Raw genomic sequence first — 25,648 nt, 5'->3', positions numbered from 1 at the left:
GTGTGCCTGCCTGGCAGCACAGGGCTGCAGAAACTCTGAGGAAAGATTATTTAGTGCCCAGAGGAAAACAAGCGATAGTTCTAGTTATTTCTTTTGGATATTTTATTGTTTTCTTTATGTCTCAGGCAGGACTGCGACATGTTTGCAAATGGAAATTTTGTTCTGTCGCAGAAGTGCAGCTGGATGCACGGCTGCTTTGTCAGGGAGCCACCAATTCACTCCTTTCCCCCCCAGTTATTATTTCTCTTTGCTGACTCCAGGGGTCTCAAGGACACTGCTCAGTGGCAGGAGGCCTTTCCACCTGACAAGGTAATTACGAAGAGGAGCTGCTCATACTGCCACAGAGCTCAAGGGCCAAGGACAGCACGTCGAACCAGCTTTGCAACATCACTGCCTTCCCAGCAGAACACAAGCAGCGTCCATCTCCCAAAAGGAAGGGCCATTCACTTTGACTACAGGTCTCAGAACAGGCGACAGATCTAAGAACTGCCGTCTATTACTATCCTTTCTCTAAAGCCAACAAATACCAGCTTCACCAACTTTACCTCTTTGGCTATGAGGTGGTATATGCATGCGATACCTGCTCTGCCATGCTTCCTTAGAATTACCAGACCAATCTTTTTCGTCACCTTCATTCCACTACTGAACTTTCCCAAAATATTTTGCATTCCCGACTACCAAATCCCAGTCCTCTGCTGGGACTGCAACCATTAGCAGGCGTCCCTTCTCTAAATAGAAACTACAGCTATAGAGTATTAAAAAAAAAATGACTGCTTACAATAAAAAGCAGTCTGTGGTTTGCTGCCTGACACAAGCCACGTTAGAAGCACTGCTGGAAACATTTATATTCCATGTTCGGTTGCCCCTGTTTCACTAGCCTTTTCTAGATCCAAGCCAATCAACCACCCAAAGTTTCAATTTGGTCATCTCAAGAGACCAGAAACATCCCCTACAGACCTTTGAGTCTTTCAAAATATGTACAGCCAGAAGCAAGATGATTTTTCAACCTACATTTTTTCCAGAGTCAGGTTAAGAAAAACACAAGACCAGCCTCTTAACAGCATTGTGTCTTTCCAAGCTAACTCGAACGAAGGGGATCGTTCTTTATTCACCAGGAACATGCCCACAGCAGAGCATGAGAGGATTTGGAATTAGCTACCTGGCAAACAAGTTGCACAGTTCTTGTTCTCAATAGGGAATTGCCTCCCTCTCACTGCCAGAAAGCACATAATTTCTTTACCTGTTAATATTCTTTGCCACTAATCCTCAGTGCGTCTGTCCAGACAAGTAGGCATTACACATTCCATTGGCAGGAGGAGAATAAATACTCAACTTGTCTGGGCTGACCCACAGCAGAGAAGGGAAGCCGGCATTTCACAATGCTAGCAAGAAATGCCTGCGCTAAGAGATACTGAGAAGAGTGGGGACAGACTCTGCTTAACACACAAGCAAATGCAGCTCCTTCGCAGTTTATTATCACGGAAAAACAGTCAAAACATACTTTTCACAGCTCCATGCACTGGCATCTCAACAAATCAAAGAGCAGACCAACCTGCCCCTGATCTGTCACAGCAATTAGGTTGCAAAAGGTCAAGGTTTTTAATAACTCAACTGTGTTTGGGAGCTACTTATTACTGCTTCGTTCCAGTCAATTATTAGTAATGAGTAAAACACAAGCTCATTCTCCCAGGAACTCCAAGAGGGATGTAGGCACCGTGAAAAAAATTCAGCCCTTAAAACTAAACGTAAGACACACTGTCAGAGATCCTCCCCATAGGCTGTCACCGAACCACATCCAGAGGAGAAACAGATGCTGAGGAAACCCAGAATTAGACTCTAACTTAATAAAATAGAAAAAAAAACCCAACAACCTATTGACCTAACAGCCTCCAGCAGCAGGTGATTACAGTGTGCAGACAGGCTGAACAGCTCAGCCTGGACCTAACGTCCAGCAACCAACTCCATCAAGAGCAGATGGAGCCAATTGCTGGCTCTGCGCTAACCAGACCCAACACCCTTGGAGAGGGATCACCTACCTGAGGAGGAGAGCTGGAGTTCACATTGTCTTTTGGTGGACTCAGGGAAGGCGCTTCTCCTTGAAAACCGCTACTGTTCTGTGGCTGACAGAGTTTCCTGAAAAACAGAATTTAGGGCTGTTCAAATCCCATGCTTGACAAGACAACAGATGGTATTTCAAATCTTCCTGCAGAGCAAAGAGCCTTTTTGTGGGCTCAAATTCTGACTGCTTGAAGATGCCATGAGAGTAGCTCGTTCAGGCACTTACAGTTTCAATCTCAGACAAAATCTAGGAAAAAGAAACTACTACAGGAAATTATCAATCAACAACATATGGGAATTGCTTATCTCTTTCTTGCCTTCCCATGATTTTTGTAATTCTCTGTGAATGGAGGTAACACCTTGGACAGACACTGCCGGTGTTGTGGCAGGGAGGGAGGAGGCAGGCTGAGCTATCAGACACACGAGAGGATTCCCTACTGAGCATGGAACTTATTTTCCAACAGTTTTACCTCTTTTCTCTTGAACTGGCGACATAAGTATTACAGCAAATGAATTACAATCTTAGAAAAATAATCCATATACAGATTAGTAAAAACTGGCACTGAACTTTAAAGCGTATAGCATATATATATTCTTGCTACTGACTGAAATACAGCTTAATAAGCAAGACATTATTTAAACTAATTTCTGCTGAGTTTGCCTCACCCAGTTACAACTGACTTCATGAGACAATTCAGAAAGCAAGCACACTGAAAAGGGGCTGAAACTCAAGTTCAGATGTTGAGGAATAAGTTCTCCCACTCATTAGGACCATTAAAACAACATTTTACAGGAACAGCAGTCCTCTTTCAGAAGCAAGCCCCTCTGGGTCCAGGAAAAGCAGGATTATAACAGGAACCGTTACGGTATTATTGGTCCACTAGGATTTACATTTAGGGCTTCATAATAATACTTTTAAGTTGCATCATGCAAAATAGCACTACTCTGGTCTGTATTTGCGGTATTCGACAAACAATAGAAACCTCTTGTAGCAGAAAAGTACAATGCAAGTCATTCTAATCACGTAAGTGCGTTAATTCACATTCACGCTGGGTATCTCCACTCCCCCACCGCCCAAGGGGCTCTCTAGATCTCGGAGTAAAGTTTCACAGCGCACCAGCTTTGCCCTACTCTTCTGACACCAGCCAGATTGCCCATATATTAATCACCCAGGAAAAACTACTGTTGCATCAAGTTGCAGCTGTCAAGCTGAAAAAAAAAATTCAGGGTTAAAGGTTTTAATAAACTACCTCTGCAGTCATTTTGTCACCAGCTGTACAGCCTAAATAACCAACGTCTAAATTCTTCCACAAGAGGCTGTAATCGGCTTTAAAGCGCACACATATTTTTCAAACACTGGGAAGATTATTTCAGAGATACCGCTCATGACTTTTACAAGATTTTCTTTTAACCTGAGCTTGAACCTTCGGCCGTATTGCAGCAACATTTAGACATCTGTAGTTTCACCGCTGTTCTGGCTTCAGTTGCTGCTTTGTTTAATTTTATTTAGAACAATCTCAACAGCCACGGATCAACTCATGAAAAGTACTCAGAGACTGTGAAAACAGGAAGGGGAACAGTGATATTCCATAAACACCGCAGTGAAAGTGGCTTTTTGGATGCCGTTTGACTAGACTGAGCAACCTTGTCACATGTCCTAACACGTTAATTACGGATTTAAAAAAAAGTGAATGAAAGACGACTACTTTCAATTCAGCGGCTCCTGTAACAGCAGAAAAACATTTCACTACAGTGGTGAAAGAAGGATGGAAAACACAAACAACATGAGGAAAAATGAGTTAGTCTGACACGAGCACTGTTAGATATAGTTTTAGTATTTGCAGACGTGCTAATTATTGCAGCCGTTGAACCGTCGAGTGGTAACCGGACCTGAAAACTGAGAGGACATTTAACAATTGGCTGGATCTAGGCAACCACACAGACTACCACAGCCAGCTACGTAAAAGCCCTACGTCTGGTGCCTGTGCCCTTTTTGTGAATGTTTTTCTACTGTCTTCAACCCTACATGTTTTTTCCATTTTGTAGCCTCATTACCTGCATTGGCTGAGCGGGTCTTTGTTTGTACAGTTGAATACATCCTTTCCAAGGTCTATTTTTAGACCTTCGCATAACTGAATGCCACAATTCTAGAAAAAGCAGTAAACATGGCTTTCTACAGGGAGGAATTAACTTTTTTGAAAGCCATAAAGATTGCATGGCAGTTGTATTTTTCCTTTTAATTATAATTCAGCAGCAAGGCCATTTAAACAAGTTTGATTTTTCTTTAGCACGCCAAAGCACTTTAAGTGCAAGTTTCTATTGGTTTAACAAAGTCTCATCTCCAAGCCAATTGTGCTTTCAAATCATGGAAACTGTTCAAACAGAGCATGCTCTACTTAATCTTAACCAAAAGCGCAGTAAAATAAGTCCAAAAAGAAGTCAAGTAAAATCTACCTGCATTACAAAATCTGTACCAAGTCAGTATAAACACACTGAAAACCCAGAGAAGGAAATATAAACACTCAGAGCAGAATTCTCCTTTAGAAACCTGAGAGAGATGTTCTCTTTCCCTGCTGCCTGCCAGCCAAAAGCTTCCAAGCTTGGAGGCTTCACCTAAGGGAAAATATCTGTAGAGGAAAAAAACCTTTAGCAACCAATGAGACAAAGCTATCATTTCAACTAACTCTGTTAAGGGCTATTTTCAGGAAGGCACATGAGAACAGGTATCCCTTGGACAGCGAGGATTACACTGTACGGGCAGCAGGACATCCAGCACGCGTTTTAGGGGACTTATCTCTACAGAACTGCCTCGTGCTTTTTCATGCATCCCTTACCTCAATCAAATCTTAATCTTGCAGGGCGACTGTGATACTAACAGAATTTGCAACACCAGAAAAACACAGTAAACAAACATCCAAATAACACTACAGAAATTAAGCAGCAAAGTCTCCAAAGCAAACAGCTCCAGAGGGATATGGACATCCACATAACAGAGCACAGAAGCGGCTGAGCAAGACAGCCGGGGACGTGGCTGCACAGTAACGTCTCTCTCCTTGCCTTCAACAAACACGGCAGTCTGCACAGGAAGCCACGTACAAGAAGATATGGAAAAAGGAAAGGAGAGTTTCAATGGAGAGTTGAGCTGGACACATTTGCCTTAATCCATTCATCTCCCAGGATTTTAAGCCACCATTAACTTTTAAATGTAACAGCTTTTGTTCCCCATCCAGATTCTTCCCCTAGCTTTTAGTATAATGATTTAAAGGCAACCTAGGATGATCTGAAGAGTGCGTCCACTTTGATATTCAAGTTGTGTCAACTTCTACAGCTGCCTGGATGATAAACAGATTTACTTTATGTTAAAATAAGTCAAACACTCAACTTACCATAGTTCTACTGACTTCGGTTACCCTGATTTATAGCAACTGACCTGGCCCAGTATTTTCAAGCTCCAGATGATATTACAGAGAAGATGGAATAATTACCGAACAAGTATCCTCTTCAGCAACTGCTGATCTCCTTCAGAGTAGCCAGGCCAGTCTTTCTGTACTTCTTTGTATACACAATCTTTCAGTGTGAAAGTGCTGTCCTTGGCACTCAAATTTGCCACCTGAAACAAAAGTAATTTGCAAAAAATTGTTAGGTTTAATTTTCTCACTTGTTCTAACAAAAGAGAGCTAAGATGTAGGCAAAACCTCAGCAGAGTTGGCGGCAGTCAGTAGTGTCAGAGCACAAGGAGAGACTTTATACTTCATTTCCTAATTATTTAGATTATTTAATCAAACTGTGCCTTTCCTTTTGCCTTGTCATTGCAATAGTTTATTATGAGTTTTCAAAGCATATCCAGTTTACTGGGAAACAAGTCATATCTAAACAGATTATTCAGCTTGGATAGTCTGGAGCAGTACAACATCAGTTTATGGAAATACCTGGAAATAAACCCTAGTGGGAACAGGCAGTTCACTTATCACGCCTGTCCGATAGCTAAAATGGTGCAGTCTATTAGCTGATAGAGGAACTATTGCGGCGATAGCTTAGTTAACAATTGCCAGAAGATAATTTCTCACTAACAAGCCAGTAAAACAGGTGACAGCTACTTTCTCAAAGAGCAGTGAAGAGAATGCCTTGCAAATATAATGCATTAGGGAGCTTGCAGGTTACACTGTGCAGTTCAGTGCGCTAGGATCATCTGCTGGATTTCATGGAGGAGAACTTTTCCGAGGACTACTTCAGGGCAAGAACAAAACCTGTGATTACCAGCTTATAACCCAGGGTTTTACAAGAAAGCATTGCACCTAAATCATGTGCTGCAGCTAGCTCGGTACACTTGCGTGAGAAGCTTTCTGACATTTTATCCAATTCTATCATGTGTAGTTTCCCCACAGAACTCTGCATGGTGCCTACACGGATAGGAAACACTGCTGGAACAAGCAGAATTGTATTAGAATGGAAACAACTTGCTAAGAGTTATCCCACTTTAATCAGTCTTTCCACAGCTTGACTGAAAATTTAACTTCTTGCTGCTGGTTACACATCTGAAAAATACAGTGTTAGCACAAACCAAAGAGCCCCAATTAAGCTTTCACAGCTACTGTCCTAGTGAACCCTTCTTAGGTGATTGTAGAGCACTGCAAGTTTAGAAAGAAAACAAAGCCTTAAATTTGCTTTTATTCAGTCAGTGGAGATATCGTGCATCTGTTTAAGGATTAGTGTTCTCCACTGCTCGCTCCATTCAGGAGATGGTTGTGCTTATGAATTTCTATTATCCACGCAGCAGTAAGATAGCCTCAGAAAAGCACGTGAAGGAGTGGAAAGTCTTGAATTAACTGAAGATGTTGTTAATTCTTCTGCTTTTGCTTTAGGGAGACTACAACCTAATATTAAAAAATCTATGAATTGAAAAGCAAAAAGCTGCAGAACTAATAGAGCAAAGCTCTCCTGATAACTGTGCTTTTTATTTTTCACTTATCAGTTTACATGACGAACACTTTGTTTTTCCTTTCAGTTCTGTCAGCTTTCCAAAATCCTGAGCCAAAATACAAGAAGAATTTGAGCTGTGTTTTACATTTAGATATCCCAGTAAACATGCCCAAGAGACAAAAGCAAAGCCAGGTTCTTTTTCAAAAACTCTCCGAGAATCTCTCCGGTTACTGCTGCTTTCTACAGCGGGAGACGCTGCTCGGCAAGGCTTGTAGCCCAGGCAGAAGAACAACTCAGATTTTCTCTGCACATAGGCTGAGAGCTGCTACCTCCTTGTTTTGCTGGTGTAGGACTCTGCAAGCTCCACCCCAGGCCTCCCAAAAATAGAAACCTTGCAAAATGAGGCAAAAAGGCCAGCAGGAACACAGAGTCCTATGAGAGATGCAAGAGTACAATGAAACGCACACCTAGACGTATTTAGGCATGTAGCTTTAACGCAGCCTGTAATTTTTAGCTTATCTGCGTCTGCCTGTGGATGGGAGCCCTGGTAGCGATGAAAGGAGATTAAGTTTACGAGCAATACATTTACAGCCAAATCAGCATTTAGCCCAATCAGGCTCACACTGTGGACACTGCCGAACACACCACTTGCCTGCTAGGGGTTTGTGAGAGCATCAATAAAAGGTGATTATCAGAAACAGTATTTCTAGTATTAAACCTATTTATAGCATTCAAAAGGGTGCTCAAAAGAATTCTAGCACTGCTGGAAAATTGAGGGCTACAGGATTAAAATTAGGGAAAGAGCAAGTTGTGCCAGCAATAACTCCATTTTCAGTATGACCTGCCCTGTGCCCTTGGGCAAACTAACTCCTCACTGTCTCATTCTTTTCAGCTATGGAAAGGAGTAAAAAAAAAAAAAAATCCAATACCAAAGAGGGCAGCTGCAGCATTTAAATAAATATCCATGATGCATGTTGCACTGAGAGAGCAATAAAGGTATTTACTGCAATTCCTAAAATGGCACCTTCAACATGACTCAAAGTGTTAAGAACTGATTCAGCTTGGAGACAGCCTTCACACTTGACATACAAATAATATGCTTTGCAAGAAGCTGCATGATCTTCACACCTAACCAGTTGCACTTCTAAGCAGGAAAGGCATGGGTCTGAACAATACAAAGAAGATGCAAAGCTTAGTGGAGGGACATATTTTTTCCTTCACATAGGAAACATTACATGTATCAATACAGAACGTGTTCCTTTATGTCCACGTTAATAAAAATACATAAAATAGATTTATATGTTATAACAAAGCTCGTAAATCCTCTGTTAGATAATTCTCCCGATGACCAACCAAAAGTGTTCCTCTTATGTGACTGATCCGGTGAACCGAAATCATACAGCTCAGTTGCATACACCTAAGCCGAGGCGTATACACGAGAAGCTTCTGCTATGTCTAGCAAAATAGTAACGTGAATTGCAAACTTCTGTGGGACACGGCCTTTAGAGAAACATTCAGCTGCAGCTTTGAGATACACAGGTTACGTTCAGACCAATACAGAAGGTACTACCGTTCTGAGAAGACGTTTCCCTTTACCTAAATTGTTGCCTTCACCAGAGTACAAACCTGTTGCAGAAGGTTGTCCAGCAAATCCTTGTCCTGCTGAGAAAGTCCATCCTTCTGCAATCTGAGAATAAGTTCAGGTTTCTTATAAGGCTTTAGTGCCAGTAAATGCACAACCCTATCTTTGAAGGGTCTCTGAGAAATCGCACTATTGCCTCTCTTTATTGCACTGGCAAGGTTGACTGGCGTTGGGCGCTTCCTGGACGGAACAGCATCGGAAGCTCCTGGTGCAGGTTTACGCACCTGAACCTTTTTGCCTAAAATGAGATGAGAATAGTGAACTGCAGCAGTCACCTTGCAAAGGCCAGTGGTCTGTCAACACGTATATGGAGTTCATTACACCATCTGAAGTGCCAAAAGATGACAATGAAGGACAAACACAACCAGCACACCCCATCCGTTCCGATACGCCGCCGGGACGAGTATCCCATGAGTTTTATGATTCATGACAAGCTTGTAACAAGTAAATAGCAACACCAAGCTCTGGAAACCTGAGTATTATTGGCCACAAGCTCACATAAAGCTCTCTTTGTTTGCCAGCTTTTCATTTATCCCAAGTGCGTGTATCCTCACAGTTAATCTAACCATTTTTTCCCTTCCTATGAGAAGAAATTCTGCATTATTATGTAGAAGAGTCGAAATATGGAGTGGAAAGACCAGAACTGGTCAACGAGCGGCTCCCTGCTGCTGATCTCAGCAAAAATGCTACTCCAGCAGATGTTTCTGCTTTTAGAACAATAGAAACTTTATGGGGCTGGGTCTACCTCCCTTCCCCCTGCCAAACACAGCCACATGAATGGGGTCTAACACTGATACATTAGCCTATTCATTAGTGTGCTGTCTATTCTAATAGAATAACCCCTTCTACACTGTAGTAATAACTGCTTCGCCTTCCAATTACATTTATGTATATGTGAGAACATAAAGCTGTCCCAAAAGTTCATCTCAAGCCCTCAGAGGCAGCTTCCTCAACTCTGTCCCAAATGTGGTTCTTGGTTTCTGACAGCATTGTACAACAATTCATTTTTCCCATTCCTATTGAAAAACAGCTTTAACTAGAAACCTAACACAAATCCCACATCACTTAAAGCGCAAATCAAAGAATTTTACTATTTTCAATACAGAAATAGGTCACAAAGGCAGGTTCCTGCTACCAAAGGCAAAACCAGCAAATTGAAAAAGAAAATTTGTAGGTTCCAAGGTCTAAAACATGGAGGTGCAATCAATAATCACTTCGGTTCAAGAGACTGACCTTCACTAGGACAAACAACATCCAGCATTTACTGCAAGAATTTTGGAGGTTTATTTCAGCATGGCAATTCTCCACTGCTAGGAAGCAATGTTTTCAACTGAGTCATCTGAAGATATTGGTGATTGTCTGCAGTGTTTATTTTACTGAAATGTAGATTGCATAACTGAGTCCCCATTTCCTGGCTTTTTATTACGCACCATGCTGATGCAAGTAAGTACAACCCATCGTCGGCAGGGCTGAGTTAAGACGAGAGGGAGAAAAACAACAATTCACACATTAAACATCCCAAAATTCAGAGGTCAACTGGACTTCATTTCCAGAAATGGGACAAGAGAAGATTCGTCAGCTTTCTAGAACTCCCTTAACTCTTGCCAGGTCATGAACAGCAAAAACGCACTGGGACATTTCCACTTAAGGCTGGAGCCAAAACGCGCAATGATAGGAAAAGAAAAAACTAAGTTAAGCCAGAACACGAAGCCTTTTAAAATATTTATACATGTGCATATATATAGATGTATACACACATATTTAGTGTGTCTATAAGCACACACATCCCCCTGCAGACATATCAGCTACCTATTTACATATATATTCGTTCGAGTGTTAGTTCACATCCATACTGTTCCGTTGATCTCCAATTTCAACATTTCATATAAATTCTTCCACATCTGAGCTGCCTGGAACGTCTCCACTGACGTTTAAGTGCTGAGCTCCGTGTTCTCATGGAAATGTGAGCACCAGGCTTCTCCCTCCAGACTAGCCTGCAAGTGAATCAGCTGATGGTGCTGGCACACCAAACACGTGCGTATCCCACAAGAGGACTGTCCTTGTCCAGGCTCTTCCTTCTTGGACCAGTGCTTTCCTCCTGTCTTAAACACTGACATCTTATATACGCAGCATGCACTCCACTGCTTTTTACATGGTTGTACCTCCATTTCAGAGCGGTAAACGTTTCAGCAAGAGTATTTTTAAATCAAAAGTTTTGCTCTATCTTTCCGGGAAGCAATTTGCTTTGAGAATCTTCTCCCTCACAAGCCTAACAACTTCATCCACTTACTGTAATGTTCTCAAATATAAGCTAAACAAAATAATCTTCTAGTCTACAGGAAATCAATGCATTTCCTTCCTGATTACTATCTTATTTCTCAGCTTCGAGCACTTGGCTGATAAAACAATGAGTCAGGGTCAGTTCTACATTTTGCAACTCAACATTTTCATCACAGACATCCTCTGAGAAGAGACTGGCTATAGACCACATGGGCTGCAGAAAAAACAGCTGGCTCAAAAAAACCCCCCAAAACTCTGCTTTCTGGTTAATCTTTGTGCCCTGAGTTTGTGACCAGACTGAGGTTAAGCAGGGACCTGAGCCCAAAGCTAGGTCTCTGCAAGCTCCTTCTGGAGCCCACTGATACTTGCCACAGTTTTATTTCCTAAGATTCTCCTTTCATTGTCACAGTAAGATGGTTTGTTTACGGCTGCAGTCAGCAGCACTGCTTTAGTCTCTTTGTTCATTAACACAAGGGCACTGCTATCTGCATCCTAGATGTTGCATGTTATGGTCTGAAGTGCAGGCACACACCAGATGTGTGACAACAGCAGTGGTACATTTTAGCTGACTTCGCTACGAGCACAGACACTTCTGATGGATCAGCAGTATTCTCTCAGCATCACCGCGTGACAAATATGAAACAATGCCAGAGAGTGATGTGACTGCACACAGGCAATCCTCAGAGGCCACACGAACACCACCACACATGTTCTAGGGTGAAGACGGAAGCCATGAAGAAGTCACAATACAAGGAGAGTAGCACCCTAATAAATCAGACACCCATAAGGAACTGCCAGGTACTTGTTAAAGACTTTCATGGTCAAGCAAACAAACGTCAGCATTTGACTTCAGAAGCTAGTGAAGACACCCCCAAATCAAGTTGCTGCTTACCTACGTATCTCCCCCCAGGTTTAATGACTATAGCGCTCCGGCTGCGAGTCTCCTCCTCTGCCTGTGCCATGCTTTGCCTTGCCTTCTGGTAGGAATCATCAGTAGCACACACGGTGATTTTATCCTGTATGCTTCCAAGGCAATCCAAATGGATATTGCCATTGCTGCAAAAGAAATGCAATGGAAAAGATATTCCCAACACTGCAAATGCACACATCTCTGTCACTGGTGAATAACTGAGGTTACATTATCTAAATAATAGGAGAGGACAGAAAGAAGCTGAGAGGTAAACAGATTCTTCTGTGAGTGCCTCCTTACCCAAATATACACACGCAAACAGATTAGAAAGACTCTAAAAAGAAGGAACATGTATTAAGTTTTGTTCAGGTTTGTTAGGGAGAAGATTCCACACAAGATATAAAAAGAAAAGGCTAGATTTTCTTTTGCTGCACCACTCACCTAGATACATACTGCTGGATACAGTCAAAACTCCCTTGGGGGCTGTCCTTGCCAATATTTGAAAGATAAAATGTGAAAGTCCGCACTTCCGTAGGTCGATCAGGCCTTGGAATTGCGATGTGCTGTTTGGAAGGAGGAAAATATTGGTCACTTGGGTAGCCCACACTAACACAAAATTCAATTTTTCAGCAGTCACTATGCTTTTAGCCATTTTGCAACCCACTATAAGTAAAGCATATGGATTACTCCATAGGAGACTATGAAGAGCAAGAAGTTACAAGAAGGATTCAAGCTAACAAAACTATACGCACTGGAAAGATAAGGTGAGAGGTAGACAGATGTAAAGAACAGCTAAAAAGACAGCTATGTCTGCAACAGAACAGAGATCTGAGCTGGTGGCTTGCTGCCTTTCAGAGCAGAGCCCACAATGATCTTGTTCTAGGAATCTGACCCAATTCTATTGATTCAGGCTCAAAACAGACTTGCTACCACTGTTTATATTCAATTTAAAGCACTTGAGACTTGTTTCTTTAGAATTAGTGATCCAGCACTAAACATAGTACAAGTCAGGTCACTAGGTAGCATGCTTATTCTTTTTTAAGAGATTATAATTCCATAACGAGATTTCATGGCTCACAGTAGAGTGTGACACTGCCGCTAAATTAAATATTTAATCAAGCATTAAGTGTGCTCCGCAGACAACTCTACAGTGATCTGCACTGTTTTTCTCCCTCCAGCCATTCATTTTTCAAAAGGGAAACTGTTTCCCCTCTGCGTTCAAGATCCAACATAAATCTCAGCATCTGAGCTCTACTATCACATCAATATTTGATAATTAAGATGGCTTCCAGAAAATGAGACAGAAGGAACATCAGCTTCAACCTATTTTAGGCTACACTCTACCACACAGATTTATATTTACCCAGATTGCCACATATATGCACAAAATATATACGCCTAGCAAACCAACTCGTGGCATCCACATATGACTGTGCTCCATAAAAGATTACTGCTGCTACAGAAGGGTTTCTAGGTGGTTTCCCTTTGACCTCAGACGTCTACAGCAGCCTGGAAACCCAGTGCATCTGTGCCACTTTGCTAAACCACAGAGATGTTCTCAGAAGCGGCACCAAACACTTGTGTGACCTGCATCGATCTGAGCCAGTGCAGCATTTTCCATTTACTCTCCGTAAAGACCAGCTATCCTCCAGCCAGCCCTCAAAACAGACTTCCCTTCTTTCGAAACAGCAAGCCAAGAAACCCAGACTTGGAGCCATGTTTTATACAGAAGGACAAGTTATCCCCCGTGCAGTCCCAGGATCCGGATCTAAAAATACTCGGAGCAGATTTGGTGGCGATCCGGGCGCTGACGGGCAGCGCTGACCCTCCGGCAGCGGCAGCTGAACCCTGTTATCTCCCCTGCCAAACGTGCACCGCAGCCTTGAGCCCTTAATCTGTCCCAGCACCCTCTGCCCCCACCCATCCAGAACAAATAAAATTCTCTTCTGCTTTACAAGCGAGCTGAGAATATGCACAAAGTCGAAGTTATGTAAACAGTAGATTGTGGGTATTTTACAGTTGGCACCGTTCACCCGCTAGTTAATTTGCTGGGAACGGGGCAAGAAGGTAAATGCAACGGGTCTGTTCAGCTTCTAGTGCTGTTCGTTGGGGGAGCGGGTTGTGCTGCACGCCACGGGTTTGTAAAATAAAACCTGGAGGATGTAACCAAATCATATATTCACACACTAAAATAACTTGCTTCTAGCTCTTCATTTACCATTGTAAAAAACAGCTGCTCTGAGCACCCTGACTTTGGCATTTTTGTGGAGTTTCTGCAGCTTCTTCAAAGGACGTAAAATGAGACAAGAGCGAGAGTCACTTCAGCCTTAAATGTTGCTCGTTCCAGTACTGAAAAGTGTATCGTATGCAAACTGGCCGTTATCTAGGAATTATTTTTAGCTGAAACAGAAGGTTTCTCAAGCCACCAAATCAGCATGGTAACTGCTTTGAGGGAGCCCTAATTTTGGTGCTGAGTATTACACCAGTAACCATAGACACTTAAAAATAGCTCAGTACAGATGTGACTTCTGTTTTTTTTCTTTCAAGTAATATTCATCTGTGTACAGCTCATTCTGAATGGCAATTTCACCTTCCTCTATTAATACCAGCACAAGTTCATCCCAAGAAACAGGGGAAAACGTCATATTTTCCAATCACGTAAAGTTAAGACATTTTGTTCCTAACAGTCATATTTAAGAAAGCTGCATGAACATACATGTATTTGGCACCTGAAGGGTTTTTTTTTTTTCCCCAGTTCAGTTCTTTCCCTACTCCCCCGATCTCAGCTCCCCCCCAGCGAGCACCTGCAAATTTGATCCAACCTAAGCTCTAATTCTGCACATGCTTCTACCGAAACAGAAGCATCTTCAGCCTTTCTTGTAGTTACGCACACCAACAACTACCACCATTTGTAATGCTTTGGTACTCAAGCTCTTAAATTCTAATTTACGTGCATGTCGAAACAAGCAAAATGCTCAAGACTCCATATAAACTTACAAAACTATCCAAGAAGATCCAGTTCATGATGAAAAACTAACAAACAGGTGCTGCTCTTAAGGAATATCCAGATAGTCCCATTTCAGCATCTCAAAGCAGAGTAACACTCTGCTAATTACAACCTAGTTACTACTACTGAAATTCTGATTATTACACAGATTATTGCACTGAAAAAGTAATTAACGAGACTAGCACTAGATGCATATAAAGAAATGCATCCCAAGGCAAAGATCATTTACAGTCCACAGTTTATAGAAACTCTCGTGGGATTCGATCCAGACCAGGATCCATGCAGGAGGTTTCGTCCCCTGTCACCGAAACAGCTGGTTTATTTTGGGCTAGAACCACCGACACCCTCCTTTCAGCACCTGCCCGACAGAGCTGCCACCTTGCTGACCCTGTGCTTTATTCCTGGCCAATTCCCTTCTCTAGTTAATTAGAGTATTAAACATGAAAGTTTTTTTCTGTGTATTAGAAGCTGAGAGTATCCTTGACAGCATTCATTAGACTAACACCAGGAATAGGTAAGTAAAAACAAAACAAAACAAAAGACGGACACAGTAATTTAAAGGCTTCTAGAGAATTAAATTAAGGAAGCAGCAGTTTGTTTTAAAGTCTTAGTTTATGTCCTGCCTCCCCCAATCATCGAGTACTTTACCTTTTTTTCCTTCTTGCGAGAGGGATATTTACACAGAAAAGTCACACTGTTAAAATCTCGTATCACTGGACGCTGCTTTAAATCACACTCTGACATTTGTGCTACATACAAAACCTACCACCCTCAAAAGTTAATGAGAAATCTTCTCCATAGCAACATTTATTAGGAAGCAAAATGGGAAGGCAACAAATTGGGGAATTAAGGTATAGTGAAAGAAAGCGCATTCCAAAAATAAACAGCTAAACAAATATGTTTTAATGTCATCATCTGAATTTGAGAACTTGTTAAATGACTGAAATTATCTTTTCAGTCCAACTGATAGGAGGCTCACTAGAAAGCATTTAAAGCCCTGTCGTCAGTTCTTTAAAGCAGGGCACAATCATGACATATACGAGTACTACACTTAAAAACAGATGGTTACGCAGCTGCCAGCTTCTTGTCATACCCAGTAAAAATAATAATAAAAGGACAAAGAGCTCTTTCTATCTGCCCCAATTGAACTCGATCTCGCTTTCTTCAAAGCTCTACCTTTGGCCTTTACTCGACAGTGCAATTAATTAAACAGCTGAAAACGAGGCAAGCAGAGGTCAGCTCTGTGCTGCCAACATCCTCCTTCCACCCGCAACGCCCCGGCGCTGCTCACACTGTGCAGGGCTCAACGCTTCGCTCTTTAAATGGCAACATCAGACGCAATTGTGCTGCTTCGCTCCTTTTCTATTCAGCCCAGACTGTAATTACAGGTGACTGGCAGCTCTTTCACCAAAAACTCTTCTCTGGAAGTTAAGGGCTCAAATATAATTAAGTGCATTAAATATTTATTTTTAATTTTTATAAGGAACTGCATAATTTGAAAATATTTTTAATTATTGTAAGGAACCGCATCACCTTAAAATAGGGTCTTTTTTTAATTATTATAAGGAACTGCATCGTTTTAAAATAGGTTTTCTTTTGGTTAACCTGAAAATGCCTGGGTCCATATCGGATCCATGTGAAACCCACTACAAGGAGAGCACAGCGGCTGAGGGCAGTGAAGCGTTTTAAGCTGTTCTGATTCGCTTTGCTACATTTCCTTCGAGGAGGAAGAATAAGAGAAGAGGCATTTCTAGAACTTAAGCAGCTTTACAGGAAAAGTTAGGTGTCGATCCTCACAAGGTGCTCTACAAAGGGAAAGGAAAGCATTTGCAGTCTTTAGCTTCTTTATTACATGCAAAGCTGTTTGCTCATCTAATAGCAACAAATCATGCACCCTTAAAAGTTTTCCTTGTCACTTGCTTCTAATTTCGCCAAACTTCAGTTGCAGATTTTTATCTAACTTTTCATGCTGAGCTTTCTGGGAAGTTTAATTGTAAACAAAGTAAAAAACCTGGAAATTGCTCCTTTCTTTATTTCCCAGGACAAAATGGTTTGTATTTTTCTTCTTAACTTACAATAACAATCATGTCTTTCCTGCTACATTTTGTTAGAGTACTATGTACTGTTAGTGAGACTAATATCACAAGATAAAATATGGACAAGGAGAAATGTGCTAGACTTTAATGCCTACTTAATTCAAGCCTTTTTGAAAGTTTCATTGTGCCGCCACAAAAAATTAAGAAGTTATTTACAGCTGAGTTCAGATTCTTGGGGAAAAAAAAAAAAGAAATTCCCCTTCCTTATGTAGAGCACCAAGGTTAAACACACACCTTCTTGTATCTAAAAGGTATATAAACAACATTTTTAATGTTCACTAAAGAGTTGCATTACTTTACCAGAAACACTACCAATTAAATCTCAACGTTGTCAGTAACTGGCATGACAGACGGTTTCAAGCATCTATAAATATCTTGGAGCTCAGTCATTGGAACAGAAGTGAAAGAAATAAAACTCCTAAATATAAAAAACTTCTGATACTCACAGAAACTGCACAGTTGTTCAGACATGCATATTAAATAAAGCTTCAGTACATTCGTAGCAGCCTCCAAGCACTGCTACTGTAAATAATGGGTACCCATAAAGTCTTACACCAAGTTTACCGGGCTGGGCATGACGTTTCCTCGGGACACAGGCAAGGTTTCCATGGATGGCTGCACCCACCACAGTACTGCCATCAGTGAACTTTCTGTTTCCTTGTTCTACCCGACAGCATGGCCTTACAAAACTAAATTTCACCACCAGCAACACTGGCGGTGCTGGTGCTATGGATTTAGCAAGGTTAGAAAATAAAGAGGGAGAAAAGTTTTTATAGAGAGATAATCCATGCGATCAATGAGCAAACAGTCTTTCTTGGACCACATCTGAACTTTACATCTCTCACTTTCAGAAATCAAAGCATCATTCTTTGAACTGGAATAGGACAGACATACAGAACAAATACCTTACTCAGATTAATTGTATAAGCCAGTAAAGAACTTTCCAAGGCAACCCACATACAAACTTACCCCTTGGCTTCCTTGAAACTGGATTACTGGTTTTGATGTCACAGCATCCTACAAAAACAAGTGGGGGGAGGGGAAAAAAAAAAAAGATTACCTTAGAGAAATTTAAAGCTCCAACATTCACTGCCAAAAAATACTCAGCTTGATTTTTCACCTATACTTTTTATCCTTTTTTTTTTTTTTTTTTTAAAAAAAGGAAGAAGGTTCAGGGAAGCATACAGAATTCCAAGCAAGAAAATACAAAAACTCCTGAAAGAGCAATTTGTACCTAGAAAAGGGATAAAACTGTAACGTCACCAGTGGTACCCTTACTTCAGAAAAAGAACAGCCCTGAGATGATACCCAGATGGGCTACGCTTAGTTTCTTCCTGACCCCTAAACCACATTTCAGGCACAGAATAGCTTAGCTGTGTATCTTCAGTGCTTATGTAAGTTTTGAGTTAAACAGTGGATATTTGAGGGGAAAATTTATTACAGTTCTAGGTCTGAGAACACGCTAAGCAAATTTTTTCCAATAGAAAGCTGGCAATTCATTGGAAAAGCAAACTGCAACTTCATTGCAAAATACTGTTGTTACGTTGCCCATTTCAACAATCAGCCTCTTCCTCCATACTAATTTGCTTACATTTCAAGAAGCCATACTCCTGCTCGCTCTAAAACCCCTTAAATCTGCTCAAGACAGAAACACCACTGCATTTCAGCCTTTTTGCACTGTGATTGCACTTTTCACTTTCCTGTGATTTTACAGAGATCGTGAAGGCTTTGGAATGCAAACTCTTACCTGAGGTTTCGACTACAGGGAAAGAAATAACGTACGCAACCCAAGCCACACTAAGTTAAAGTAAGTTTTTAGTTCTTAAATTTCAGGAGAATTGTGGCTGCATTGGTTTTATTTCCTAAGTCACACAAAACATTCCAAGACACACTAAAAGACACCCTCCTGCAGCACAGGAATTGTGCTCCACGGGGTGGAAAAAACACGCTGCGTGTGGGATCCCATTGTGAAGCCTTCCAAAGGGACGGAAGAATTTACAAATAGGTTGAAATGTCATTTAGGAGTGAACACGTTGCCACATATACGGGAGACACATTTCAATGGGAAAAACGCCAGGAAGAGTTTAGGAGACAAAGTCCAAATGGTGCATTTGTATTGTCCTTTCTGTATCACAGTTCTCGCATCTCCCACCATTATAAAGCATCGCATCGACTTCCACAGGATTACAGAAACAGACATTTACATTTAGCAGCAAAAGAGTTAACAGCGTGAAAGCCCACTAAGTTTATCATCTCTCATAAAACCTTAAGAAATGCTTTCAGCCCAGGAGTGAAGAATCTAAGCCACAATACGCTGACATTAACAAAAAAAAAATCACGAGCAAGAAAATATCCTTCTAGCACAGATGAATAAGCTCATACCAAGAAACACTCTTCAGAGTCTTCTAAGAGCCCAACCAATGCGATTTAACAGATCTGCATCACACCCTAGATCGTTACAAGATATTTATGATGGTAAAGCAAGAATATGTTTGAAGCTGACAGCACTCACTCTGTGTTGTATAGCAAGTTTTATAGACCCAAAACAACCTTTATAAAGAAACAATAAACAACATCTTGCTCTTCATAGAGAGATCACTGAATTCCTTGAGTGCCACGACATTGCATACCACAGCACACTGTTCATAGACAGACTGGCCAGCTTTTTGTTCACGGTGTCAGCATGTACTGTGCAATGTGTCCAGAAATTCATATGAACATACTTGAGCAAACAAGCATTTGAAACATTAAAAAAATCTGGATTAAAAAAAAAAAACTCAATGCAGATCTTGTACAGCTAATTACAGATTTGTGAAGCTCTGCAATTAATTTTGGAAAATTACTTAAGTGGAATAAAAAGGTAATATGAAGCATGTAAGTAGAATAACGAGGCAGTAACAATACAAAAGTACTGTTACACAAATCAGGACAAGCTTTAATTACAGAACTTATAAATTCCCTAATCTACATAAAAAATGGTTTGAAGTTAAACGGGTAATCTCAAACTCAAAAACGAGTGTTCATGTGAGTTAAATGGCAAACTTTAGCTTTACTTCCTTGAACCCCTGAAATACAGTATTTCTAGGCTCCCGAGCTGTCTGTGCCTGGGGGCTTGCTGGGTTTTGGGATCTGCTGTGTAGGAACATCAGTGTTATAACTCCCTGCCACACTCCACAGAAGGGATCGCAGGGAAGAGCTGGATATTGGCGAGTCACTGCACCATCCGAGTTCCCCTTTTAGGGAGAGAAGGGGAAGGCTCTTGGCTTCTCAGTAACACCACCCCTGTACCTACACAGGCATCGCTTCCCTTCTGCTGATGCCCAATTCCTTGGCTACAGGTCGTCTGAGAATGCTCATGGAAGGAGAAAACATGCACACCCTAACCTAACTAAGGATATGAATTTCAGTACTTTTATTAGATGAAATTAAATTCTTGCACGGACACCTTCATTCAGAACAAAAGCAAACAGATGAATTAAGCTAAACCAAATTAAAACCATATTTCAATTTATATCTTCAGTTCATTTGGATTAACTTTCCTGAATGTTCTTGTATGGACAAACCCCAATTTTAAAGAGTTCTTGGTACCATTTCCAAAATCCCTCTGTCATCTTCTAAAGCGTCACCAAATTCTTCTTCCTTAGTGATGCCAAGACAGTGAACTTCCTTCGTTACAGTTTCCTAGAAATGCCATCCCATCCACCTTTAGTGGGAACAAGGTCTTTCCTCTTTCTAACTTGGTTTAATTTGAAGAAAAGACATCTCCTCAGCCCTAGGACAGGACTGGGGTACTGCTGCGGGTACAAGTCTGCCTTCTCCAGAGTACACCAACTTACAGGGTTCAGTAGATCTTTGGTAAATCAAGGATGCTGATGAAACCTCACCTTTGTGTTCAATTAAGAGGCAAAACAAGACAGATCTGTCTGAGCAACTGGGCCACCTGCACAGCCTTATCTTCCAGCTAACAAATTCTAGCTTCATTGCTCCATGAGACTCACTATATTTAAGAATAGCTACTGGAAGCTGATTAGGATAGAGACAAAAATCTAAGCAAGAAAACAACCGTTCAAGTATTTTAAACCAGCCAGCTGTCAGTTCAACAGGTTTTCTGCTGCTGCCAGGTACCAGACATTCACCTCTGCAGTCACCACACTCATCCATAACGGTGACGGCGCTGTTGAAGAGGTCCAAGCGTGAATGAGCATGATTGCTGGGACGTGTGGGACCAGAGAACAAACGACTGCCATGCTAGAATAACGAATTTCTAAACTATGCATACACTAAGAGCAAGCAAAGCCCCTTTAAACACACCTCAGATGCATGAATTACATGTCTGCTCCGTGCTCACTATTGTTTCAACAAAAGGCTTCCTGACGCAGGACTGAAAGGTTAGCAAATCATTACCACGTCTGCTAGTTCCTACAATAGACCTTTAAGAAAATGCGTCAAGCTTCCTCCCATCTTACTGTAAGAGAAAATGAACTGTTTTAACAAACTGGAGCGTCCTTCCTGCAGCTGAACTCACCAATGCCCCAAAGCTCTATAGGAATAACTTCCAAAGGAACATTCAAATCGCAAATGCGTGGCTGTACTTCTCAGAGATCTACCCAAACTTAAATTGCCAGCTTCACTGTATCTACCTGACTTGCAAACAGACCCTGAAAAGGAGCCTGAATAGACCCCAGTTATGTTGGGTGACAACCCAGCATTTTACTCCATAAATATTCACTTATTTGCTATCTGGAAAGAGCATTTGCATGCTTCTGTGCCCAGTTCACTGCCTTCCATAGCTCCTGCTGTACTCCTTGGGCATGGTGGAGAAATAAAGCAGCAAGCTTTCAAACACTAAACCTCTGCTCTGGCATGCCGACATGAATCAAACCCCACAGATCCAAGTGCTTTTTGTCAGATGGTCCTCCAGATACCGTAAGATTATTTCAGAAGTCATGAGATTAAACCAAAAAACCAAAAACTCATCCTCAAAGCTCCCACAAAACATTTGTCTTTTATTAGCATGGTATTATGCTCATCTTCATCCTCTAGCTTCCCAGGGCTAGAGGAGAGCTAGTAACCCTTAATACATACTCTGAAAGCTCACAGAGGTGGTGGCAATGTGCAAACAGTTCCTTGCACTTAAATACTCCAGATCTGGCACATGGAAGCTTGAGTAAAGAGTAGGAGGAACAAGAAAGTGTCAATAAAACACACAAAAATTGAATGTAAAACTAATAAAGTACTTTATCGGGTATGATCAAAGCTGGCATGAGGTTTTAAAAACATTTAGTGGAAAAGTTGGATGGAATATTCCTACACAGGACCAGAAAGGACATTTGAAATCCTCAGGTCAAGTAACCAGTTGGAAACCTCCCCGTTTCTTCAGGGAAATACAGATAATTAAAGAATACGTTGTTTCGAGAAATTCTGTTATGCATTTACTGGAATTTATACTGGAGGCAGTGTTATATGGAAAATATTTGCCTATACTTAGTATTGGTGTATCTGTCTGTTTTCTTGAATGTTAAGAGTCACAAATGCCGAGCAAACAGAGCAAATGAAAGCTTACCCTTATTTATGTTGGAACAAGGGAATTATTTTCAGAATTTAAAGCTTCTTGCAAACATTTAAAATTAGTAGCAAGAATTCCAATAAATATACAGAGAAACTATAAAATCATGCTAACCCCAAGGCTGGCATCAACAGGACATTTTGAACTGTCACGTGCAATTCCAGCCAGGTAAAGCCACTGCACCTCAGAAGCCAGTTACAAAAATGAGAACAAACAGAAATCACTTAAAATTCATAGATTTCAAACTAGCTAATACCCCAAACTCATCAAAGTTCCTCTTTAATTCTTTGGTTATGACTAGTTTATGTTTCTTTTGCCCACGCAACATAGTCCAAATATAGGCATACTCCCTCCTCTACTTCCTCCAGCTTCTCAGCACAACTGGGCAAAGGATAAAAAAAACCCAGTCAGATCCCAATTCGGGAGGATACTCCTTTCGAGCAGACCTGGATGCTTGAGAAAAAGGTGTCCTGCAGACCTGAACAGAACTTAATGATTTAGGTTTACACTTATGTTTTCGTTTTAAACACGCCACGCACACTTCACGAAGTAAAACAGAGACCAAAACCAAAGCAAATATATCCAGTTGTGACAGACTCACAAGAGACACCTCAGAGTCCCAAAGTTCATTAGTAGCAACATATATAAATCCCAGGGGAAATAAATACCTTTGAATATACCCACAACTTCAAGTGACTCTGTGTGAAGTTTACTGGCAGTCAATTAGCCAAAGCTGGCCCAAGAGAGAACCACTGCATATTAGGTAGAGACAAAAGACTTCTCCCAAGACATTCCACTATTTCAAGGCTTATATTTACCTCCTACCAGAAACAGCAGTAAAAAGCCTCCTGAATATTCTTTTTTATGTCACATCTATTACTTACGGAATTAAAATACGGTCTCCCTGCAACACAATTTCCATCTGCAATTTAAGGCCTCCCAACAATCTCATTTGAAGTCGAGGACACTAACAGACTGCAGATGGGATCGAGTCTGCTGAGACTTGAAAATTATAGATCGTATATAATTTTTGTTGACCTAAACTACAAAGCTTTCCAGACCTTTTTATACTACACATGCCTCAGAGACAAGCTACTGGTTTTGCTATTCAAATACAACATTCTCAGGGAAAGAGTCTTGGAAATTCCATGTAAATCCACAACTACTGAAGCAAAAGTTTAGCTTTCTACTCAAGAGAGGTGCCAGCGGCCAACGGCGACAACGGTCAGCTGCTGAGGTGAGAAACGCAGCCATGGGGATGCTTCTGGAGGACTCGGGGTCCCCCTGCATCCTTCCAGTGATGCAGAGATCGGCACCTGCAAACCCCACCGTGCACAAGCAGCCTCCGTGCAGGAGCAGCGTGGCACCACAGGGTATGACAGGCGCTCCTCGGGCTGCAATCCCCGAATTAACCGATGTCTGCGTTTGCTCACTCCTACTCTCTGAGATTACCCCATTTATGACTTTGATGAGTGAAGTGTTGTCAAACGGTGAAACCGCATCTGTCTGCTGGGCCCAGTTCCCTGCTCTTCTACCCCATTTTCCTCTCCCCAACATTTAAAAGAAATATTTGTTTGAGGCAGAAGTGAGTACTCGAGCTTTTAATACAAATAATTTTTAAAAGGGTGCTTTTGATGAAGGTTTAGGAGCTGGAGACTTACCAATTACTCTGTGAATTGTAGTTTGTATTTATTATAATCTATCACCTTCCTAATATGCATTAATGGATGCATATTATCACTGTAATATTAAAGCACCTACAAATCCTAGCCATAACATGGTGCAAGCAGCAATAAAATGATAAAGAGCTTTTATGTCAGCCAAAATGCTAAGCTGTACATTTTAAAGTTTCTAATTGCTAAACTGCAAAATACATACTGGCTTCCTTGTTTATAATTGCATAATTTTAAGTGGGCTATTAGAGCACAAATGTCACTTTCTCAGCAGTTTAACTTTCCAGGGTCAAAAACCAAGAGTGCCCCTATAAGATAGAAAACAAGTTTTATTAAAAATATCAGCTCAAAAAACACTTGACATTACTGAAACTGTGGCCGAGTTACAGAATTTCAACATTCACAGCTCCTTATTAAGGAAGCATTGTAAGCATACAGACTTCTACGTCACTGCACAATCTGAGCATCAAAGATACCGTCCCACTTGAAATACAGAAAACCACTACCTTTGAGTAAGTTTAGAGAGTAAGACACGATTAAGTTAAAAACCAAAACAACGTGTAGCCTAATCGAAATGCTTTGTGCCTGCAACGTAACTCAGTCCCTAAATGGACAATAGCTTGTATCAGCAAACCAGAACGCAATTAAACTCCACTGTCATCAAGATGTCACCCCACAGGCACGAGAGCTGAGCTAGCCATGGAGCCTGTTCTCTCACGCGTGCCTGGATGTTCTGATCTTGTCTAATCCAGGTTAAAAAGATCCTCCTGAATAAAACGCAATGTATTTGTTGATATGGTTCTTAGCTGCAGAATTCATTTGGAAACTTAAACCGAAACAACTGAGCACTGCTTCCCCAGGCAGCAATACACGGCCAAGGCAAAACCTCTCAGTACACCTCCCTGCTGCACGGCAGCTTTCGAGCAGATGCCAGAAAGTTTTCTTTAAAGAGGAACTAGGGGAAGGCAGAGACGGAGAGAGAAATGGTACATATGGAACCAGACCGGCTACCCAAACACCCATCCTGCACCCTCAAAACTCAGGACAGCAGACAGAGGTTGATGCCTGCCAGCCTCACAGCAACAGGCTGCAGCACACGGTGCTTTGCCAGTATTTTTTACTATGCCACTATGAGAGCGGTCACCCAGGTTTTCAAACCCATCTTTCTTCTTCATTTGTTCCAAGTATGAAGCTCCTTGGTGGGTCTCATCTCTGAAGCCCTCCACAGCACCAAAAAATTCAAGCAAAACTCATTTCAGTGACATTTTACATACAGGGTACTTTAAGTTTTATGCTCAAGCCCAGTGAAATTTTGTTGTTGCAACTTGGTAACTTCAAGTAAAACTTTCCAGACGTGCTTCAAAAGAGTCTTTGCTTCCTAGTGCAGAACTAAATTATGTTTTTTCTGATCCTGTATTTGCAAAAATAAACCTTTAAACTCCAAAAGAACAGATGCCTCTGACATGAAGTCTGATACTCTGATCATCTTTAGCACC

General features: G+C 41.3%; 1 protein-coding gene across 2 annotated transcripts in view; it reads right to left on the bottom strand.

Annotated features, from left to right (window-relative positions):
- Positions 1 to 25,648, bottom strand: part of ELL (elongation factor for RNA polymerase II) — a 55,741-nt gene that overhangs the window by 11,567 nt on the left and 18,526 nt on the right. For both annotated transcript variants that reach the window (XR_007767687.1, XM_050910688.1), the window contains exons 2-7: positions 17,883 to 17,930; positions 12,252 to 12,373; positions 11,793 to 11,956; positions 8,605 to 8,858; positions 5,544 to 5,668; positions 2,037 to 2,133 (exon numbers count right to left, since the gene is read on the bottom strand). Coding sequence is in view for 1 of the 2 variants with exons in the window: in XM_050910688.1 (XP_050766645.1) it covers positions 2,037 to 2,133; positions 5,544 to 5,668; positions 8,605 to 8,858; positions 11,793 to 11,956; positions 12,252 to 12,373; positions 17,883 to 17,930 (810 nt within the window). In the remaining variant the exon portion in view is untranslated. The remainder of the gene's footprint in view (positions 1 to 2,036; positions 2,134 to 5,543; positions 5,669 to 8,604; positions 8,859 to 11,792; positions 11,957 to 12,251; positions 12,374 to 17,882; positions 17,931 to 25,648) is intronic.

The sequence above is a fragment of the Gymnogyps californianus genome, chromosome 24 (assembly GCF_018139145.2).
Source record: "Gymnogyps californianus isolate 813 chromosome 24, ASM1813914v2, whole genome shotgun sequence".
Lineage (NCBI taxonomy): Eukaryota > Metazoa > Chordata > Aves > Accipitriformes > Cathartidae > Gymnogyps > Gymnogyps californianus.
Note: the sequence above shows the minus strand (reverse complement) of the source record. Positions and strands in the feature narration are given on the sequence as shown.